Raw genomic sequence first — 23,199 nt, 5'->3', positions numbered from 1 at the left:
AAATATAAAATGATCAAGATCAAAGGCAAGAATAGGCAGAGAGAGTTACAATCTTACAGTTATGTGGTTTAAAATAAATGTTATCTATAGGCAGTAACTAAAAGAATAAGTGGGATATATTCCCAGTTTCTAAAGTTAACGCTGGAACACTATTTAAGAGGCACCCCCACCCTCTGGGGGTGGGGGGAGAATGAGGATGGCCAGCTGCACGGGAGCTGGATCTGAGCACACTTGGGGCAGGGGAATGGGCTCCGAGGAGACAACTTGTGAAGCCCTCTGCTGACATCTACTCAAGCCAGAAGCCAGGCTTCACAAACCCAGGGTCAAACTACAGGTCACAAACTATTAAAGGGCTGTGAGACCAAGTTAGTTAGTCACAACCAGCCTATTTTAACCGATGGAAACAAAAAGACAAAACAGAACAGAATACAAAATATGAGAAGCATCACACAGGATGAGGGAAAGAACTATGTATCTGTACTGGTCTGTGTGCTGGGTGGCTCCATAAAATGTACCGCAGTCAAAAACGACCGAGAAACACCGTTTTCATCAATACCTTTTAACAGACTTGGTAGTCCATGAGCAAAGTAACACATGATGTTGGGAAAACAGGGAAGGAAAAGAATGACAATTTGAAGTAAACTCACAAAAGCTGATCAATTCACATAAAAGGCAAGAAGACTTAGTGAAAAAAAACGTGGGTTGTGAAGTCAGTTAGAGAGACCTCACTGCATTACGGCTGCTGCTGACTTCAGAAGCAAGGATGTCACTTGGCCTCTGTGATGCCCAGTTTCTTCATCTGTAAGCAGGGGAGAACCTACCTCTCAGGTAATTGTCATAAAAGTGCCTAGTCCATAAGAGACACACTCTACATTATTTTTTTCCTTCTTCTCTGGGGCTTCAAGGGCTTCTCTTTCAACTCTAGCATCCGTCACCTCCTCAACCACCATGATTCTGAATCCATCATGTTATATAGTTTCCCACTTCTCAGGGCTTAAGTTTTCCTAAGTTCCCCCTGATTATAGAGGTATTGGCAGTCACAAAAAGATGAGAAAACAAAACACCTAGGTAGACACACCTTGTAATAAAGGTTGCTGCTGTGAAAGTTGAGACTACTGTACAAAAATTATAACACACAGGAAACAAACTATCAAGTACATTCAGAGCCCCTGACCACAACCCAAAAGCTGTCAGGAAGCAGCATGATGTGATGCAGGGATGCTATTTCTGTCTAGCACTTGGAGTAGGGAAGGAACAAAGCTTCCAGTGAGAACCGGAAGTCTCACACCTGTGCCCCATGCAGGCTAGCAATAATAAGTCATACTTGATACAGGAATCCTGGAGCCTAAAATCCTATAGGGTAGGTCGCAGAAGCAAGTAAAACCAACCAGAAAGACAACTCCACCATCAAGGCCTAACAGGACTCAAAGGAGGGAAAAGAAAACCCTTCTCAATCAAAAACAACACCCCCACTACATGTGAGAGTCAGCAAGCAAAACATGCAGAAGGACCCACTTCCGAGAACTTGAGACACTGGAACATTAGAAAGTGGTGAAGATCAAAAGCATAAACATAATAAAAGTTTAAGGAACTATTAAGGACAGGGAAATCTGTACAATAACCAAATATAACTTCCAGAAACAAAATCTAAGAGTCAATAAAATTAGAAATCCAAGAGATAGATTAAATACCCAATCAGACACAGCTGAAAAATGAAAGAACTGAGAAAATTACAAAGAGATGTCAAAATATGAAAGAGCACATAATGGACACAGAGGATATAAAGAAAAGGTTGGGGCATCAAACAGAAGCTCTAGAAGGAAAGAATGGAGGGAAAATGTGAGAGAATGTTTGAAGAGATAGCTAAAAAATTCCCAGAATTCATACAAGCCAGGAATCTATAGACTGAAGAGGAAAAATGAATCCCAAGCAGGATAAATATGAATTACAGAAGACATACTATAGTGAAACTGCAGAATTCTGAAGATAAAGAGAAGTGTAAAAGCCACTAGAAAAACAAAAGATGGACAACAACTGGACTATCACTAGTCCCACCAGAACAGAGGCCAGAACACAATGAAAGAATTTTCCAAGGGCTGCAGGGAAAGTAACTATCCACCTAGAACCCATTATCCACTGTCACTCAAGGAGGTAAAATAAAAACATTCTCAGTAAGAGATAGAGATCTTCTGCAAATCCCTACTGAAGGATCTGATAAAGAATATACTTTGGAAAAAAAAAATCTTAAGCCCAAAGAAGTTGCATGGATAAAGCAATAAATATCCAAAGATCAATGAAGACATTGGTAAATAGGTAAAGAAGTGGTGATTCTCAAAAATAATAATCCTGGGGATATAAAATAAGGGGAACTCAAATACCAAACTAGGATATCATGAAAGGTGATGTGGGGAGGGAGAATGACTGAAGTAGAAGGAGTCTAGTAAGTCCCTACACTAAGGAGTAGAGAAATATTTATTAAAATTTAGACAAGAAATACTTGTGTTGATTATGAGGGGAAGGGAGGAATGAAAAAAGCGTAATCAAGAAAACTTGATCAAGTAGACAAGAAGGCAAGGGGAAAAAATGAAAAAAGTATAAGTCTTGTATTTAGAAGAAAAGATGATAGAAATAGTGCCTAGAAGACATTTTTTTCCTAGGTATTATCCTTAAGGTAACAGGGAGTGCCATACAGTGTTCTCAGTCCCCTGTGTCACTGTGCACTCCAATCACACTCAGCACAGACCAACAGCTGCCAACTCAACATGTATTCTATTCCTACAATACCCTGGAACAAAAGACCACGTTTGTCAGTTGCTCTTGCAACTAGGTGTGGCCAACACTGCCTTAACCAAGCTGATGGAGCTGGAAGGGGCCTCTTTTCTGCCCATTTGCCTGTCATCCTGTCTTAAGGTGACTCATGAGTGGAAGCCTCAAGGGCAGAGCAACAGGATAGTAACCTGTATCCCTGACCATCTGTGGAGCTGCCTCTCTCCACACTTGCAGGTGAGGACAAACTCCTATCTTGCTTAAGCCATGTAAATTTGGAATTCCTAATCTATGCAACTTAACCCAATCCTTACTAGTTACAACTTCAGCCAGACTCGATCTCTATTAATGCTGCCTCTAGGTGTTTTGAAGAATTCAGGTTTTTTTTTTTTTTTTTTTTTTTTTAAAGAGAGGTGAAATAATTTGACACAGATATAGTATATATGTTCAATTACAGTACATATTCCTGGGAATGGGACTTCACAATGCAAGCACTATATAAGCAGGTAAACAAACCTTTTAAAGACCACAAAAAAAAGCAATACTGCAAGCAGTCAAGTGTAGGAATCACAAATACTGAATGGATATTTGAGACTTGGGTAAAATTTTGAGAGACAGCAACATATACGCATTTAAAAAGTTATCAATTTCAAGTATTCAGACAGAAGTGAAAATGAGAGACTTTGAAAAATATGAATTTTTCAAAAAGTGATTCTAATGATGAATATGGTACCCAAGATCCCTATAAAGAACGAGAATAAAAAATTACTGCACACGGTAAGGGAAAAAGTATTTTCGAACATATTATTTATACAATATGATTTTAAATATATATTTGCAATTAAATTAATAAATCAAGTAAGATTATTTCTGGCTATTTCTTATATATCCCTTTAAGTTTACATATCAAAGTGGCCAAAAAATGGTTTTAAATTTTACTGGGAAAATTGTGAATCACCTTACATTTCAGCAGATATTAGTGTTAATTATACAAATAAGTTGGTAATCATGATAAATGTAAACAGATTAAACTCTTCAGTTAAAAATAAGATAAAAAAGCCAATTATGCACAAAAGAAACAACTACACATAAGGAGACAGTAAAACTGAATACTGAATTAATCACACGCTAACTATATAACACAAAAGCTGCTATAGCTATACTGCTATGAGACAAATGGACTTTCAGGTAAAAAGTATTATTAGAGATAAGAAAGGTTGTTTATAATGCCAAAAGGAACATTAAAAAAGATGTAAAAATGTGAACCTACATACATCTAATAACATACTTTCAAACTAAACAATTTAAAAAACAACACAAGGCCGTGCGCGGTGGCTCATGCCTGTAATACTAGCATTCTGGGAGGCCGAGGCGGGCGGATCGTTTGAGCTCAGGAGTTCGAGACCAGCCTGAGCAAGAGTGAGACCCCCGTCTCTACTAAAAATAGAAAGAAATTATATGGACAGCTAAAAATATATATAGAAAAAATTAGCCGGGCATGGTGGCGCATGCCTGTAGTCCCAGCTACTTGGGAGGTTGAGGCAGGAGGATCGCTTGAGCCCAGGAGTTTGAGGTTGCTGTGAGCTAGGCTGACGCCACAGCACTCTAGGCCAGGCAGCAGAGTGAGACTCTGTCTCAAAAAAAAAAAAACCACAACACAGAATAAATCCACATAGTGGGTAATACTGATCTCTCTACTCTTTCTCATTTATATATCAAACAAACAGAAAATGGCTAAGACTGTGAACTATTTGAACAATCATTAAAATACTTGATGCAACAGATATAAGAGACCCTGAAATAGATATAGAATATACATTTTTGTGATAAACCCATGAAATATTTGTAAAAGTTTACAATAAAGTGAGACATAAAGCAAGTCTCAAAACAGTACTAGCATCATTCAGAAAAGGTATCATCCAGAATATGTTTTCTAACCACCTGGAAATAAATTTTAAATCACTGAGAAGAAAGCTCAAAGAAAACATTATGCTTTGGTCAAAGAAAAAAATCAAAATAAAAATTAGAAATATTTAGATCTGAATACCACATATTAAAAGTATAGGCTATAGCTAGAACAGCACTTAGAAGGGAATTTAAAGCCCTAAACACAGATACAAAAGTTCATTACCCTTTACACACAATTGTTAAAGTTTGCAACAAATTTATCTGGCAGCAAAACCCGTCCTAAACTGATACAAAACTGCTTATTGCTTTTATTTATCCCACTGAATGAAATATCCATATGGGATGCTGCCCCAGACGTCATGAGAGCAATTTTGTAACAAGGAATATATACTTCATTACCTTTTAAAATCTAATAAACTCTGAATTCTGAATTGTACTGTTAGTGTTTTTGGAAAAAAGATGTTAAGTCACTACTAGAAAAGATTAAAAATGTATAAATTAAATGTTCAACTTAGAAAAAGAACAGAATAAACCTAAAAGATATAGAAGTTAAATAATAAAGCATGATTTAATTTCAGAAAATACAACATACTTAATGAAATAAAGTTCATGCGATAATCTTAATAGATGCAGAAATGACATTTGATAAAGTTCAACATCTGTTTATAAATTAAAACTCTTAGAAAACTAGGATCAGAGGGGAATGATCTCAAATTGATAAGACTATACACCTAAAACTTACAGATATTAAGTGGGAAACAATGGAGGCATTCCCTTTAAGAATAGGAACAAAACAGCGGTGGCTCACGCCTGTAATCCTAGCACTCTGGGAGGCCGAGGCGGGTGGATCGCTCGAAGTCAGGAGTCGAGACCAGCCTGAGCAAGAGTGAGACCCCCATCTCTACTAAAAATAGAAAGCAATTATCTGGCCAACTAAAAATATAAATAGAAAGAAAAATTAGCCGGGCATGGTGGCACATGCCTGTAGTCCCAGGTACTCGGGAGGTTGAGGCAGGAGGATTGCTTAAGCCCAGGAGGTTGGGGTTGCTGTGAGCTAGACTGACGCCACGGCACTCACGGCACTCAATCTAGCCCGGGCAACGAAGCGAGACTCTGTCTCAAAAAAAAAAAAAAAAAAAAAAAAAGAATAGGAACAAAACAAAGATGCTTGGTATCTTTTTACTGTTCAGCATTTTATTATACTAAAGGCCATGCTGGTACTCTAAGGCCAAAAATATAAATATACAAACAAATGCACATACACATGGCTGAGAAGAGTCACATTATTGTTATCTGCAGTGCTACGATCATCTTACATAAAAAACTTCAACAGACTCAACAAACTATCAGAATTAGTAATAATAAAGGTTTTATATTTTATTAATACTTACAATATTAAAAAATGTAAAGACAGGAATAAATAAATGATAAGATGTTATGATATTCATTTGAAGGGATGGCTTAACATTTTAAAGATATGACATTATGCCAAAATAAACTATAAAGTCCACACAATCACAATTAAAATTCCTTTAAGATTTCTAATAGAGCTCTACAAACTTCAATAATTACATGGAAGGATAAGGTTCATGAATGGCTGAGTTTAGAAATAGGGAGGAGGGTGCTTTATAAGAAAGAAGCAAATATCACAGACCCCTGTTAACAACAGGTTTGCTACTGGTGCAGGTAGACAAATACAACGAAAGAATCCAGAACACAAGAGAACTGTGTATACACAAATACCTGGAAAAGGATAGCAGTGATCTCATTAAAACTACTAGGTTATACACAAATTTTTCTCAATGAGTTAAGTGGAACAGCCATGTACAAAGGTGAATCCCAGACATATCAAAATTTAAAGTTATTTTAGAAAAGATAACAGAAGAAAATACAGAAGTGTATCTTTGTGACCTTAGCACAGGAAATGATTTCTTAAACAAGTCTCCAGACACATAAATCATAAGACCAAAATGGATACATTTGACCAAGTCAAAATTAAGAAATTTGGTTTAATGAAAGATACCAAAGACAAAGTTAACAGGTAGGTGATAGAGAAGAGACTGATTGCATTTCACTGAATCTAAGATGTCAACAATTATATTTTATCTACCACTAAGAAAGAAAAATACTGCTATTTAAAATGTAACTGTGCTTGCCTATCATGTAGAATTTTTTAGTTTGTATTTAATGAAAGGGTCTATTAGGCATTCTTAGATACAGATTTTTGTCATACTACCTGTGTACTTAGGAAAAGGAAAATACATTAATAACACGATAAATCAATCAAGATATTCCTAAAATCTCTGTACACGAGTTTCGTCCCTCTCCTCTGTTAAGTCATCAGCATCATGGGTATTCATGCTATATTCTCCTCCCTGCTTTCAGGAGTATCCTGGCATTGCTTAAAAGGATGCTCCACTATCACCTCTGAGATCACCTGACATGTTACTGTCACTGGAACTTTCCTATTGGACTAACCTTGCAATCTTGCAATTTAATCTTTCCCCAGTCAAACCACGTTTCTAGAAAGTAAGCTGCTACTATCCAAAGGCAACAGGAATCAGATAAAAAGACCTTCAAAGCCTTGTCATAGCAGCCTGTATTCACCTGCTCAGTGGGTCTGGCCATTTCTTCTATTGTCAGCTGCCTCACTAACCAGCAGTGCACATACCCCAACTAGAGAGCTGACAGTAAGCCTACCACGACCAAGTTCAGTACACAAGCAAGGACAACCACATCACAAAGCCCCCCGCCCAGCTGACAATGGCCCATCAGTGACTGTCAGCAGCCATAGGATTCACTCCCACTTCAGACATCTTAAACTAGGAAAAAAATGTGTATTAGAACAACGGTGGTCCCCAACTTTTTTGGCACCAGGGACTGGTTTCATGGAAGACAATTTTTCCACAGACTGGGGAGAAGAGGGACAAGGGGCAAAGGCGGAGCTCAGGCAGTGATGTGCAATCCGTTTACTAATAGGCCAGGGACCAGTATTGGGGCCACAGCCTGGGAGTTGGGGAACACATTCTTATAATTAATGTAGCAGAATACTAAATAAAAAGTTGACTAAGGATTAAAATCTACAAGGTATCTAAAACCCTTGCTAATCAAAAGAAAGGCTGAGAATCTAGTAGAAAATAGGTCAAAGATATGCAGAGGCATTCACAGAAGCAGAACACTCCAACAGCTAATAAGTAGGTGAAATGATGCTCAAACAGTAAGAGAAATGCAAAATAAAACAATGTTATTATACTAAACAGGGATGTGGGAGAACTGGAAACCCTATACTAACTCAGGGCAGCATAGATGATATACAAAAGTCCTACAGGAAGATTAGGTAGGCATATCAGTACCCATTCTTGGTTCTATATCCCAGAGAAACTCAAGCATAGGTCCACAAGGGAACATTAACCACAGGATTCTTTGCAACACTGGGAAATGGGGGTGGCTTAGGTATCCATCACAAGAAAAATGGCTAAGCAAAACATGCTGGCTGTACACAACAGAAGGATATGCCACAGTCAAAAGAACTGAACCAGAAACACATACAGCAACCCCAACTGTTTACCCTGCATGATATTTCTTCACAGCACTTAATATCAACTAACATTAAAAATCACTTCAACCTCTGATCTCTTCTGAAAACACACTCTGAAAGCACACAGAAATGCCTACAAAGTCTGGGTCTAAACTTACCCAGAGTAGCTGAGGAAGATATGACAAAATGTTGCAAAATGGAAAGCAAATGGACAAACTGTATTTGATAAGTCAGAGAGGATCAGAGAGAAAGCTGAGCCTACCCTGGAAGTAAATGCCTAGCAGTACCTCCAGAAACACGTTTCAAAACTGAGGCACCAGCTTCTTTTAAACATGCAAGAATGGGAGGGGCTGGCAACAGGAGAATTGGCTGGGTACCTGCACAAGAGGCAGTGAGTTATTCCCTCAGATCCCCTCGCATACCCTGAAGAAAGGCTAAGGAAGTGCTCTCTGGAAAGGCTGGATGTAAATTAAAACTCCAAATGACGAGTAGGGCAAAACTGACATTCTGAAGATGAAAATTAAGTGTGAGTTACATAATGAGTAGTGAGACTCTGAGTCTCCTGCCTCACACTTAGCTCCCAGATGTTGGAAACCAGCTTTTTGCCACCAAAGTAGCACACTAAAGTATTCCTCCCTTGGGAAACTGAAAATCAAGAGAATATAAACTGGCCGGGCGCGGTGGCTCACGCCTGTAATCCTAGCTCTCTGGGAGGCCGAGGTGGGCGGATTATTTGAGCTCACGAGTTCGAGACCACCCTGAGCAAGAGCGAGACCCCATCTCTACTAAAAATAGAAAGAAATTATATGGACAGCTAAAAAAAAAAAAAAAATATATAGAAAAAATTAGCCGGGCATGGTGGTGCATGCCTGTAGTCCCAGCTACTCGGGAGGCTGAGACAGGAGGATCGCTTGAGCCCAGGAGTTTGAGGTTGCTGTGAGCTAGGCTGACGCCACGGCACTCACTCTAGCCTGGGCAACAGAGTGAGACTCTGTCTCAAAAAAAAAAAAAAAAAAAAAAGAGAATATAAACTATAAATACTAGCTTGGGGCCCCCCCAAATAAACAGACAGGTCCCTGTCTGATTATCCTAGCATGAAGCCCACCAGTCAAGAAACTCAGCCTACCCTTACCAACCACCCCATGGTAACTAAGTGTAGTGATGAATGTGTTAATTAACTTGATAACTTGATTAATCAATCAATTAATTAACTTGATTGTGGTAGTCATTTCACAATATATGTATATATTAAATCATCACATTGTATATCTTAAATATATTTTTTATTTGTCAATTATACCCCAATAAAACTGCGGGGAAAAAGCCCAACTCATTTACACAAGGCTTCCAATTAGCATTCTAATGTCTCATTCTTGAAAACAGACAATCCTTACATTTATGGTGAACTGATTTTCAAAAAGATAATTCGATAGGGAAGGAACAGTTTTTTCAACAAATGGTACTAGGATAACTGGATATCCATTTGCAAAAAAGATGAAGTCAGACCTCTACCTCACATCATATACAAAAACTAACTCAAAATGAATCACAGACCTAAATGGAAGAGCAAAAACTATAAATTCTTAGAAAGAAACAAAGGAATAAATCTTCAAAACATTGGATAAAGATTTTTAGATATGACACAAAAGCACAAGCAACAAAAGGGAAAAACAGATAAACTGGATTCCATTAAAATTAAAAACTTTTTAAGTTTCAAAGATTACTGAAAGATGTAAAATAGGTTTCTTCCTGGAAGGATGGGCAAGATTGAGGATGAGAAAAACCACCAGGCACAGTGTCTCTGCAAGAAAGACAGATTTTAGAAGAAAGGAAAAAAATAAACAGGCAGACAAACATAGATTGGACAAGGGTTGGAAGGAAGGGTGCCTGAAACTACAAGAGATCCCACAGGAAGAAGTTGCAGAGGAGAACTGGAAGGAGAAAGGCCCCCCAAGAGGCTTGGAGACCAGCGACAAGGGTAGGTGGAGCAGTAAAATTTCCCCTTCCTTAGATCTCAGATTGCTGGTGGGCTCCTGAGCAGTTGGAGAGACCTGCTCCAGACTGCAGGTCTCAGACAGCCCCACATCCCCACACAGAATTTTCAGCTGAGTGGGGCCATTCAGCCCCTCCTTGGCAGCTTTGCCCAGAGGCAGAGAACAGATCTTTGACCCCTGCTAACATTTGTGGAGCCTGAAGGCAGGCTCCCCCACCTGCCCCTACTGAGGGGCAGAATAAGGACACACCTGAAGTCCCAGAGCCCCACCCACCACCTGAGGCACTAGAGTGTCTCTCCCGAGGAATGAGAGCCGGTTACAGGACCCAAAAACAACACTCCAGCCTGCTCCTCCCAGCAAGCGCCACCTACTGACAGGGAGGTCATTCTGCACACCCTTTTACTGCAGCTACTGACTCATCACACAGGGTGTGGTCAAACCTCACCCACAAACACCTAGTGGCTCAGAGACTAAACAGGGTGTGTCATGATCCAAAGGAAAATCTAAAGGTAAGCAGCAACAGCTGATCTAGATGGGAAGGAATCAGAGAAAGAACTCTGGAAGTATGAAGAATTAACTGGAAAGCACACCTCCAAAGGAGTACACCAGCTCTCTAGCAATAGACATCAGCCAAATTCAGAACACTAAAATGACATAAGATTTCGAACATGAATTGTAAGAAAACTCAATGATATGCAAGAAAAAAATGGATAACCAACACAAAGAAACCAAAAAAAAAAAAAAAAAAAATCTGGACTTGGAAGAAAAATTCACTAAAGAAATTAAAATATTAAAAAAAAAATCAAACTGAACTCCTAGAAATGAAGAATATATTCAAGGAACTACAAAACAGAGTGGAAAGCTTCAAGAACATGGGAGATCAAATAGAAGAAAAAAATCTCCGGGACTGAAGATAACACCATTCAATTAAATAAGTCAGTCACAGAGAGAGAGCAGAGAAATAAGAGAAAAGAGCAAAGCCTACAAGAAATGTGGGTTATGCGAAGAGGCCTAATGTGAGCATCATAGGCATCACTGAGGGTGAAGAAGAAAATATACAAGGGTTGGATAAGCTATTTGAGGATATAATAGAGGAAAATTTCCCAGGCCTTGCTAAAAATCTAGATATCCAGGTACAAGAAGCTCAAAGGACCCCTGGGAGATTCATTGCAAACAGGAAGATACCACGACACATGGTCATCAGACTGATCAAAATAACCACCAAAGAGGCCCTCCTACGAGCTGTAAGGAGAAAAACAGGTAACCTACAAAAGAAAATCCATCTGAATAATGACAGACTTCTCAAATGAAATCTTACAAGCAAGAAGAGACTGGGGTCTCATTCTCACTCTTCTCAAACAGAATAATGCACAGCCTAGCTTCTTGTACCCTGCAAAACTAAGTTTTGTATATGAAGGAGAAATACAGACCTTCTCAGATAAGCAAACACTGAGGAAATTCATTAAGACAAGACCTACCCTCTAGGAAGTACTCAAAACAGTGTTACACAGGGATCAGCACAATATACACTTAAGAATGTAAAATCATCCAAAAGCTAAAGGTCAAAGGCCACATACCAGAATTGCTCAAGAGGGTAAACAAAGCAATAAAATTCAACTCAACAGGATAAATAGAAATCTGCCCCACTTATCAATTCTCTCACTAAATGTGAATGGCCTGAACTGCCCACTAAAGATACATAGGCTGGGGGAATGGATAAAAATACATAAGCCAAGTATCTGCTGTCTTCAGGAAACACATCTAACCCACAAGGATGCATTCAGACTCAAGGTGAAGGGGTGGAAAACAATATTTGAAACAAACGAAAGCCAAAAGAAAGCTGGTGTGGCAGTTCTGATTTCAGATAACTTAGTCTTCAAATCAACAAAAGTAATGAAAGAGAAAGAGGGTCACTATATAACAGTAAAGGGTACAATTCAACAAAAGACATGACAATTCTTAATACTTATGCACCTAACCCAGGTGTACCCAGATTCATAAAGCAAATCCTACTTATCTAAACAAAATGATAAACAGCAACACCAGAATAGCTGGAGACTTCATCACCCTGCTGACAGAACAGGACAGATCCTCCAAAAGGAAATTAACAAAGAAACAATGCACTTAAACAGAAATGGGCCTGACTGACATATACAGAACATTTTACCCAAAAACCACTGAATATATCAAAATCTGTGGGACACACCTAAAGCAGTCCTGAGAGGAAAATTTATATCCATAAATGCCTACATCCAAAAGATAGAATGATCACAAATAAACAATGTAATGAGAATCATCTCAAAGAACTGGAAAAGGACAAGCAAACCAACCCCAAACCCAGCAGAAGAAAAGAAATAACAAAGATCAGAGCAGAACTAAATGAAATTGATAACAAAAAAAGCTATACAGAAGATTAATAAAACAAAAAGTTGGTTCTTTGAAAAATAAAATTGACACGCCTCTGGCTAGATTAACGAGAAGCAGAAAAGAAAAAACTCTAATTAGCTCCACCACCAATGAAAAAGGAGAAATTACAACTGATGCCATGGAAATACAAAACATCATCTATGAATACTACAAAAACCTCTATGCACATAAACTGGAAAATGTGGAGGAAATGGACAAATTATTAGAAACACACAGCCTCCAAGGCTTAATCAGGAAGAAACAGAATTACTGAACAGACCAATATCAAATACCAAAATTGAAACAGCAATAAAAAAACCTTCCTAAAAGGAAAAGTCCTGGACCAGATGGTTTCACACCTGAATTTTACCAGACCTACGAAGAAGAACTGGTGCCTATCCTACAGACATTATTCCACAACATCGAGAAAGAAGGAATCCTTCCCAACATGTTTTATGAAGCCAACCTCACACTGATACCAAAACCATGAAAGGATGCAAGAAAAAAAGAAAACTACAGACCAATATCCCTTATGAATATAGATGTAAAAATTCTCAACTAAATCCTAGCAAACCGAATTCAGGTGCTTATCAAAAAAATAATTCATCATGACCAAGTGGGCTTCATTCCAGAGAAGCAGGGATGGCTCAACATACGCAAATCTATAAATGTAATTCACCACATAAACAGAAGCAGAAACAAAGACCATATGATCCTCTCAATAGACGCAGAAGAAACAGTCAACAAAATTCAATTCCCTTTTATGATAAGAATGCTTAACAAAATAGGCACAGATGGGACTTACCTAAAAATGATGCAAGCCATATATGACAAACCCATAGCCAACATCATACTGAATGGGAAACAACTGAAAGCATTCCCACTTAGAACTGGAACCAGACAAGGTTGCCCTCTATCACCGCTTCTATTCAACATAGTGCTGGAAGTCCTAGCCAGAGCAATCAGACAAGAAAAGCAAATCAAGGGCATCCAAATGGAGGCAGAAGAGGTCAAACTATCACTCTTTGCTGAGAATACGATCTTATTTATAGAAAACCCCAAAGATTCTGCCATGACACTACTGGAATTGATAAACAAATTCAGCAAAGTCTCAGGTTACAAAATCAGTGTACAGAAATCAGCAGCATTCCTATATGCCAACAAGAGTCAAACTGAGAATGAAACCAAAGACTCAATACCCTTCACAATACTAACAAAGAAAATAAAGTACCTAGGAATAACTAAGGAAGTATAAGACCTCCACAGGGAGAACTACAAAACACCAAGGAAGGAAACTGCAGAGGACTTAAACAGGTGGAAAACCATACCATGCTCATGGGTCAGCAGAATCAACATTGTTAAAATGTCTGTACTACCCAAAGTGATCTACAGATTCAATGCAATCCCTATTAAAATACCAACATCATTTTTCACAGATACAGAAAAAATAATTCTATGCTTCATATGGAAACAAAGACCCTGTATAGCAAAAGCAATCTTATGCAAAAAGAACAAACTGGGAGGCATCAATTTACCAGACTTCAAGCTATACTACAAGGGTATAGTAACCAAAACAGCTTGGTATTGGCACAAGAACAGAGACACAGATCAAGGAACAGAACTGAGAACCCAGATATAAATCCATCCTCATATAGCCATCTTTGACAAAGCAGACAAAAACATACACTGGGGAAAAGAATCCTTATTCAATAAATGGTTCTGGGAAAACTGGATAGCCACATGTAGAAGACTGAAACAGGACCCACACCTTTCACCTCTCACAAAAATCAACTCGTGGTGGATAACAGACTTAAACCTAAGGTGTGAAACTCGTTAGGAATTCTAGAAGAAAATGTTGGAAAAACTCTTATAGACACTGGCCTAGGCAAAGAATTTATGAAGAAGACCTCAAAGGCAATCACAGCAACAACAAAAATAAATAAATAGGACCTGATCAAATTAAAAAGTTTTTGCACAGCCAAGGAAACTATCACGAGAGCAAACAGACAACTTACAGAATGGGAGAAAATATTTGCATGTTACACATCTGATAAAGGGCTGATAACTAGAATCTATATCGAATTCAGGAAAATCAGCAAGAAAAAAATCTAACTACCCTATCAAAAAGTGGGCAAAGGACATGAACAGAAACTTTTCAAAAGAAGAAAGACTAATGGCTAACAAACATATGAAAAAATGCTCAACATCTCTAATCATCAGGGAAACGCAAATCAAAACCACAATGAGATATCACTTGTCTCCAGTGAGAATGGCCTTTATCAAAAAGTCCCAAAACAAAAAATGTTGGCGTGGTTGCCAAGAGATAGGAACACTCATACACTGCTGGTGGGACTGCAAACTAGTATAACCTCTGTAGAAAGCAATATGGAGATACCTCAAAAAGCTACAGGATGAACTACCATTTGATCCAGCAATCCCATTACTGGGCATCTACCCAAAAGAACAAAAGACATTCTATAAAAAAGACATCTGCACTCAAATGTTTATAGCAGCACAATTCACAATTGCAAAGATGTGGAAACAACCCACATGACCATCAATACATGAGTGGATTAAGAAAATGTGCTGTGTGTGTGTGTATATACACACACACACACACACACACACCCCCCCATGGAGTTCTACTGAGCCACAAAAAACAATGGTGATATAGCACCTCTTGTATTATCCTGCATAGAGCTGGAACCCATTCTACTAAGTGAAGTATCCCAAGAATAGAAAAACAAGCACCACATGTACTCACCATCAAATTGGTTTTAACTGATCAACACTTAAATGCACATATAGCAACAACATTCTTCAGGTGTCAGGCAGATGGGAGGGGGGCAGGAGGGGATGGGTATATATATACCTAATGCGTGCAGTGTGCACCGTCCGGGGGATGGACACACTTGAAGCTCTGACTCGGGTGGGGCAAGGGGAATATACGTAACCTAAACATTTGTACCCCCATAATATGTGGAAATAAAAAGAAAATTGAAAAAAATAACAAATAAGCAAACAAAAAAGATGTAAAATAAAACCCCACAGAATGGGAGAGAATATTTGGAAATCATATTTGATAAGGGACTAGTACCCAAAATACATGAAGAACTTTTACAACTTAATGATGAAAAGAAAACCCAACTAAAAAATAAGCAAGTCATCTAAGTACTGAATGTACAGGTTTTGCATATACTGAAGAAGAGTAACACTCAATTTATTAGCATCAATAAAACGTCCTTCAGTTTTTATTACAGTTTTTATAAACACTTTACATAATGCTCTTGATTACAATGAAAATATACTGCATATTGGGCAAAAAAATGAATGGATGCTAAAGATCACCAGATATTGAGAAGGTATCTAGCAGATCAATAAAGACAGATAAAACCATCAGTATAGTGTAACGGAGTAAAATAAAAAACAATTTTAAGATGTGTAAGGTTTTGAAAAATTCACCTTCTGTAGAACCTGCTCAAGAGTCTATCTATACTCTATTAATATAATGGAGTAAAACAAGAAAGAGGAAATAGCCAACGCAAGCAAGAGACAAAGGGAGCTCCCAAGCTAATGATGATGGGAGAGACTCCAGGGTCACCCTGTGCCACAGCTGTGCAGAGCAACCAGTCAGGACTCGTGCAGGACAACACAGAGTTCACTGAAGAAAACAGAAAATGAACCCAAGAGATAACTAACATATATGAATGTTCTAAACAAGGATTTGCACTCCTGGAGGAAGACAACAGGATGAATTACAGACCGAACTGTAGAACCAAGCAAGTGAGAAAACAAAGTGACTAACTCCAGGGAAAACAAAAGTGTACAAGAAAGAAAGTGTAGTCAGTCACACAGTAATGACTGAACTGAATGATACTAATGAAATCATAAAAATGGAAACACTAAGTAATTTAAGGACACATAATGATATAAATGAACTCTGCTAGAAAGAAGGAAAGAGCAAAGCCCCTGCACGTAGCTGAGCAGCTGGAGTTCTGTTGAGGGTGCCCAGGGATCTGTACCACAGCCCCAGATCCACACCAGGCTGCTGTACTTGCTGGAGGAAGAGCATATTTTCCTAATCCACACAAAGGTAGGACAGGGCCTACTACAGGCCTGGGGAGAGCACATGTAGGTGTGTTTTCAGAGAGCAAGTCTTTCTCTCCCACAATTAATGGATATACAGCCATGTGCTACATAATGATGTCTCAGTCAATGACAGGCTTCTCATACAACAGTGGTCCGTAAGATTATAACACCATATTTTTACCATATCTTTTCTATGTTTAGATATACAAATACTTACCATTGCATTATATTAATAATTGCCTACAGTGTTCAACACAGTAACATGCTATGCAGTTTTGTAGCCTAAGAGCAACAGGCTACACCATATAGCCTAGGTGTGCACTAGGCTCTACCACCTAGTTATGTGTAAATACACTCTGTGATGTTCCTATTATGAAGAAATCACATAATGACAAATTTCTTAGACTATATCCCTGTCATGAAGTGATGTATAGTTGTAATACAAAGTGAGAAAGAAAAAAAATCAAGAAATAATGGCATAAGCTAGTTCCTTAGAAAAACAGAGGTAAATATCAGAAAAAAAGCTAAAGAAATAGAAAGGTAATTACTTCTAGAGAGCAGGAATGTGGAGTGAGAAAGGTAGCATGGAAAACTGCAGTTTTTCTTGTAAAACTTTCAAATTATACATATGTCTAACTAATTAAAAGAACCTATCAGTACAATTTAATATAGTAACTGATTAGAGGAGAAAAGTCATGATTATCTTAATAGATACAGAAAAAAGTATTTGATAAAATTTAATACTCTGATTTAAAAAACTACCACAAATTTCCCTTACCAAACTAGGAAGAGAAAGGAATATCTGCGGTTCAATACAGGTTATCTCTTAACTTTTTAAGGTATACAAAAGAAGGCCACTGTCACCACTGCTATTCAACACTGATTAGAAAGTGGCCTAGCCAGTACATTAAGATAAGAAACAGTTAAAAAAAAAACCAAAAAAACAGAAACAAAAACTCTCTGGTACCTACACATGAATCTATTAAAAGATATGCAATTTCAATCTCCCAGCTGTGATACTGTACTACAGTTATGCAAGACATTACCATTGGGGGAAACTGGGCAAAGGGTATAAGGAATCTCTCTGTATTACTTCTCACAACTTGCATGTGAATCTACAAATACTTCCGAATAACAAGTAGAAAACAAAAGGGTGCCTTTATGACAAAAATTATGTAACTTTACTGTAGGAAATAAAAGACCCAAGTGTACAAGTGATATACCATGTACATGGGTGGTGAAACTTAGTAATAGCAAGATATCAATTCTCCCCCAAATTAATCCTTAAATTCAAAAAACAGATATTTTGGTCAAATCTGATCATCTAAACCTAAACTCATAGTGAAGAAGAGAGCCAAGAACAGCCTAGACAATTTTAAGAACAAGGAGGTGAAAGGACTCACTCTAGTCAAGGTTTATTATAAAGCTGTGGTATTTATGAGAGTCAGGCCCGGGCACATGGAGAGACAAATATACCAAAAGAATAGAAATAAAAGCCAGAAATGGACCCTTTATAAGGGAACTTGGTATACAACTGAAGGGAAATTTCCAGTCAGTAGGTAAAAACTGGACTATACAACCGATAATGTTGGGACAACTGACCATCATATGGAAAACAGTTTAAGTTAGACCTTTGGGGTAGAAAAGGATTTCTTAACACCTCAAAAGAACAAACTATAAGATAAACTATTGATAAGTTTGATTTTAGAATGCATAAAACTTTTATAAGACTAAAGAGATCCACAGAAGGAAAAAAGCCTCTCTTAGATTAGATCAGAATTAGAAGAATGTACTCAGGAGAATATCTCACATCACATTATTAAACAAAATACTAAATATTTTCATGGCAACAGGCATACATCATAAAACTATAAATATAAGCAAAAGAAAGATATCCACTAACTTCAAGACATTGGTTATCTTGTATGGGAGGAAAGAGTAAATGATGGATGGGAAAGAGATTCTTGTTTTTTGTAAAGACAGGATCTTGCTATTGCCCAGGCTGGTCTCAAATTCTTAGCCTCAAGCAATCCTCCTACCTTGGTCTCCCAAAGTGGTAGGATGTCAGGTGTGAGCCACTACAGTGGCCCCAAGAAAAGACTTTCTTAAGTTGTATTTGTAATGTTTTCTTTTTAAAAATAGCTTTGATGTGAAGACAGCAAAATGTTAATGCCTATCAATTCTGGGGATGATTACATAGGTGTCTGATACTTTCTGTATTATTAAAATAATTAATTAACAAAAACTCCTACAATAAAGCAAAGATAACCAATGGGACTAAAAATAAAAAATAGATCAGACTTGGAAATAAGGAGGGAAATGGTATAAGCAAGCTAAAGTTCCATAATTCATATTTTGAGGATCAACAGGTATTGACTATAGCTGATGAATCAAGAAACAGTAGTGTAACTATGCTATTAATATTGAGAGTTATCAAGGTAATCTATAGCAGATCTAAAATTAGAAACAAACCAGGTGGAGAAAAGCTGGAGTCTGTCTTTCATTTTAAGTGTGTTTAACCATTTAAAAGATTAACATGTGCGTGCATTAGTTTGAAAAAAAAAAAAAGAGCAAATGTTAATGCTCAAATTGAAGACTTAAAAAATGCCCATACTATCCCTAGAATAATTTTTTTTATTGGGAACTAAAGTAGTTAGTTATTCCCAAGAATTTCTAAATGTTTTACTTCAGTTAATAAAGGAATACTATATAAGCCACCATATACTGTAGCAAATATACCTACAGGAAACCAAATACAAGTCCTTCAAGTAGCAAAACCGATTTACCCTGAAACTATATTATAGTTGAGAGCAGGATGGTCTTTTGGGATGGGAGGAACGAGAGGTTCTGGTTGCCACTCTTCAATCAGTTCTTCTTTTTCCTACAGGAGAAAAAGAGTTAAAATACAGTGCAGTCCTAGTCACCTCACATTGACTTCAGCAATATCTAAGTTGTTTCTTATATTAAGAAAGTCATAATGAATATACTGCTAGAAATACCATGTCTAGCAGCTCTGGCTAGAATGAAAACACAATGGCTCTTGAGTTCTGTGCACTCACACCCTCACCTATTTCCTCATAACAAGCAAAATGATTATTTTTCAATAACTTGACAATTTACGAAAATTTTATTTCTCTGCTGAACATTTTTTTTCCTTATCATATACATCAAAATTCAGTTTGGAGTGGGTGTTGAGTAGGATTCTTTCAAATATCAAATCTCCTTTAAGAAGACCACAGGGGAAACTTTCCCTCAGGCTTCAGAAACAGTTGTATTTTTCCTGAGCAACTCATGTAACCTTCATATGAACATTCACAATCCAGTAGTTGTCCATGCTTCCCTCTAATCATCTATATGTGAGATGGCTACTTACCCCTAGCAAAGTACACAGGGCCAAACTATGGTATTCCTCTGTGTATTGACTTTGCCCCTAGCTTTCCCCTTATTTTGCCTACCCTGATATTTCATTTCCCTTGATTTCCTTACACTACAGAAAACATTTTAACATAACATAGTTGAGCCACCACAAATCCTTTTTAAAAAAATGTAGCAACTGTAATGACACCAAGTAATAAAATAGAGATTTAATTTCTCACCTTGACTGTAAGATCAGATCGTTCTTGTAATTTGTAAGTTTTAGAGAAAAGGAGTCTGACTATCCAGAGTATTAGAATTCCTTCCAAAATAAGATGGTAAGCAGGAGCCTAAGAGTAAGTCAAAAACAAAACAATAAAAGAAATGAAACACACACTTCCAAAACCTGTACATAAAAGTTAGTACACCTGTATATACTCCCTCTTGTGACCTTTAACCTATTACTTCTTACAATTTACTGTCAAAGCTACCTTAATTTCTACTCATATTCCTTTTCTCATTTCTAATAGCAGGCAATTTCTCCTTCACATGGAAAACCTCTAATACTTTCAGCTTTTAAAACCTCTGTAGGAATAAAAATTAAATTTTAAAAAATAAAATCTAACACAGAACCCCAATATCTAAAACAATATCAACTACCAGATCCTTTAGGTAATTTAAATTTTTACTTGTGGGAAATGACTATAACAAAACATTTCACAGCTTAACAAGACTTCTATCACTTCCATCTATCCATGAATGAGTTAATATAGTCATGTGGAAACCAGTTTCCACAATTCTTAAAGTTCTGTGCATCTTGTACTTTCTGCATCCCTGATGAACTTCTTTAAATCCTTCTTGGAATATGGCAGAGGAAAAAAAATGCTATAATGCTTATTAAATGCTTAAAGGAACAGAAGGTCTTGTTTCTACCACAGTTCCCCAAAAGTACGTAGCATTTTCCACTCAATAGGCATAAAGATACTTTATCCTTCTCAGGTCTTCTTTTCAACTGTATATTTTCTGGATAAAGGTGAGGCTGACTTTTTTGTTTTATATAAATAGACATTAGTGTTGTACACGTGGAAGATTTCAGATATCAACTAAATCCCCAGTCAGTCTTGGAGTGCTCTACTCCAATGGGTTGTCCTTGGAAAAATCACTTAAAAGAGGCAGTTAGAAATGTAAACATAAATTATTTTCAAATGTCAGAAGTAAAGAAAATGATAATGATTCACTACAGTTTAAAAAACAAATCAGAATTTGGAGACTGGAAAACTGCTGACAAATTTGTATGCAAACCTTCAAGTCAATGCATAACTAACTTTAAAACCATACACATACGCTACACACACACACACACACACACACACAGTTATTTCTTTTTGGGGTACACTATACAAGACTCCTCAAATTCTATACACAAAGCGCATCATAATTGGGTCAAGAAGTCTCTTCAAGATGATTTTTAAAATTTTCTAATCCACTTGAATATAATTCATTTACGAATGAGTCTAGATACCCTTTCAGTTTTCTCAATAATTGGATTCTAGCAGGCAAATATCTGCCCAAGCCACTAAACAGCCTGCCCCACAAAGAAATCACTCCAAGAAAAGTTGAGAAACTATTTATCTAGTGAATTAATAAAAATCACAAATGCCACTTCTTTTCCTCCTTGGGAAATGTTATATACAGGAGGCATTCTCCCAAGTCTCACTGTTGGACAATTTCAGAGTATGATTAAGTTACCCTGTCAAACAGTCTTCAAAAATGGAGCAAACAACATATGATATAAAACAATTCACTTCTAAAAAACATCACTTAAAAAATCATTCGATTTTAGTGGCTCTTCTTAGTTGCTTTAATTAACCTAACTGCACATTACTTAAACAATATATGAGCACAGGAGAGAGCCACAACTGCTTTCTTAGCTGTTTTTCGAGAAAAAAATTTCCCAATGTCTTGCAATGGAAGACACCAACATTACGCCTGCCAGTAAACAGCACTATTAAGTTTCAAAAAAAAAATTATCAAAAGAAAAGTGAAATTCATTTTAAATGAATGTATGCTCTATAACCACAGGGCCTTTTGCCTGTTTCTTATCTGTGCGGTCCAATACCGTATGTGGCTACTTAAATTTATATTTAAGTTAAATTAAAAATAATAGCCATATATGGTTAGTGACTATTGTACCCGTAAACAGAAGACGCAGAAAGTGCTACAGGACGGCGCGGGGAATATCAGTTGTTACATGAACATTCTCTGACATTGTAATTTCATATTATCTGAAATAGCTAGCCTTTTAAAAAACTGTTAACTCGTCTTTCTTTACACATTTACTAAAATAGTTGTGTCTTTATGCGACAGAAAATTGGGACATATACGGAAGAATGACAAACTATTTCTTATTCCTAAATCCTAAATCCCTGGATCTCTTGCGCCCCCTCCCACGTGTTCCTTTCCTGCGCTCCGACAGGACCGGGAACAGGAGAGCTCAAACCAGGAGCTCGGTTCGAGCCCCCACCAGTCTCTCCTTACACTCCGCCGCTGGGACTGGGAGCTACCAGGAGCTCACCAGCGAGAGACGCTGAGTCGCTATGGGGCGTGACCGAAACAACCCGGCCGAGGCCTCCACAAATTCACATGCGCCGTCCTACCCTCCCCAGGGCTGGGTGTAGTCGTGGGCCTCTTGGGCCGCAGAGCCCACCTCGTAGAGCGCCTGCACCATCTCTACCAGCACCCACTGCTCCGCCGTGGTCGCCATACTCTCCAGGAATTTCTTCCGGAAGGCAGGACACAGGCACGTCCAAAACAGCGCGCGGCGCGGCTCAGTGACGTCTTCGCTTTTGCTGGGGCCGGGCGGCTGCCGGGACCCGCCTCTTCGCGCTTGCGCACTGACTGGCGGGGGGAGGGGGCGGGGGAGGTTGGAGTCACGTGGCCAGATCCTCCAAGGGTCGTTCACTGTTTGTCCCTGATGGGCCAGACTGGGTGCTGGACTCGGGTTGGAGGGAGTAACAGTAAATGGCCTTTGCGTTGGCAGTCAGTTGAGCACAGAGATAAGAAATCCAGTTGTGCGTTACGATTAAAAAAATAAAGAACTATACACAAAAATAGCCAACTCTTAAATAGCACTTAAAATGTGTA

At 37.9% G+C, this 23,199-nt stretch overlaps 1 protein-coding gene across 1 annotated transcript in view; it reads right to left on the bottom strand.

Moving 5' to 3' along the window:
* The window catches only part of SPTLC1 (serine palmitoyltransferase long chain base subunit 1), a 63,850-nt gene extending 40,987 nt beyond the window's left edge, over positions 1 to 22,863 (bottom strand). The window contains exons 1-3 of the mRNA XM_069473980.1: positions 22,763 to 22,863; positions 20,298 to 20,405; positions 19,488 to 19,582 (exon numbers count right to left, since the gene is read on the bottom strand). Of these exons, the coding sequence (XP_069330081.1) occupies positions 19,488 to 19,582; positions 20,298 to 20,405; positions 22,763 to 22,819 (260 nt within the window). The 5' untranslated portion in view covers positions 22,820 to 22,863. The remainder of the gene's footprint in view (positions 1 to 19,487; positions 19,583 to 20,297; positions 20,406 to 22,762) is intronic.
* Positions 22,864 to 23,199: the final 336 nt, after the last annotated feature.

This window comes from Eulemur rufifrons, chromosome 7, assembly GCF_041146395.1.
Source record: "Eulemur rufifrons isolate Redbay chromosome 7, OSU_ERuf_1, whole genome shotgun sequence".
In the NCBI taxonomy this organism is placed as follows: Eukaryota; Metazoa; Chordata; class Mammalia; order Primates; family Lemuridae; genus Eulemur; species Eulemur rufifrons.
Note: the sequence above shows the minus strand (reverse complement) of the source record. Positions and strands in the feature narration are given on the sequence as shown.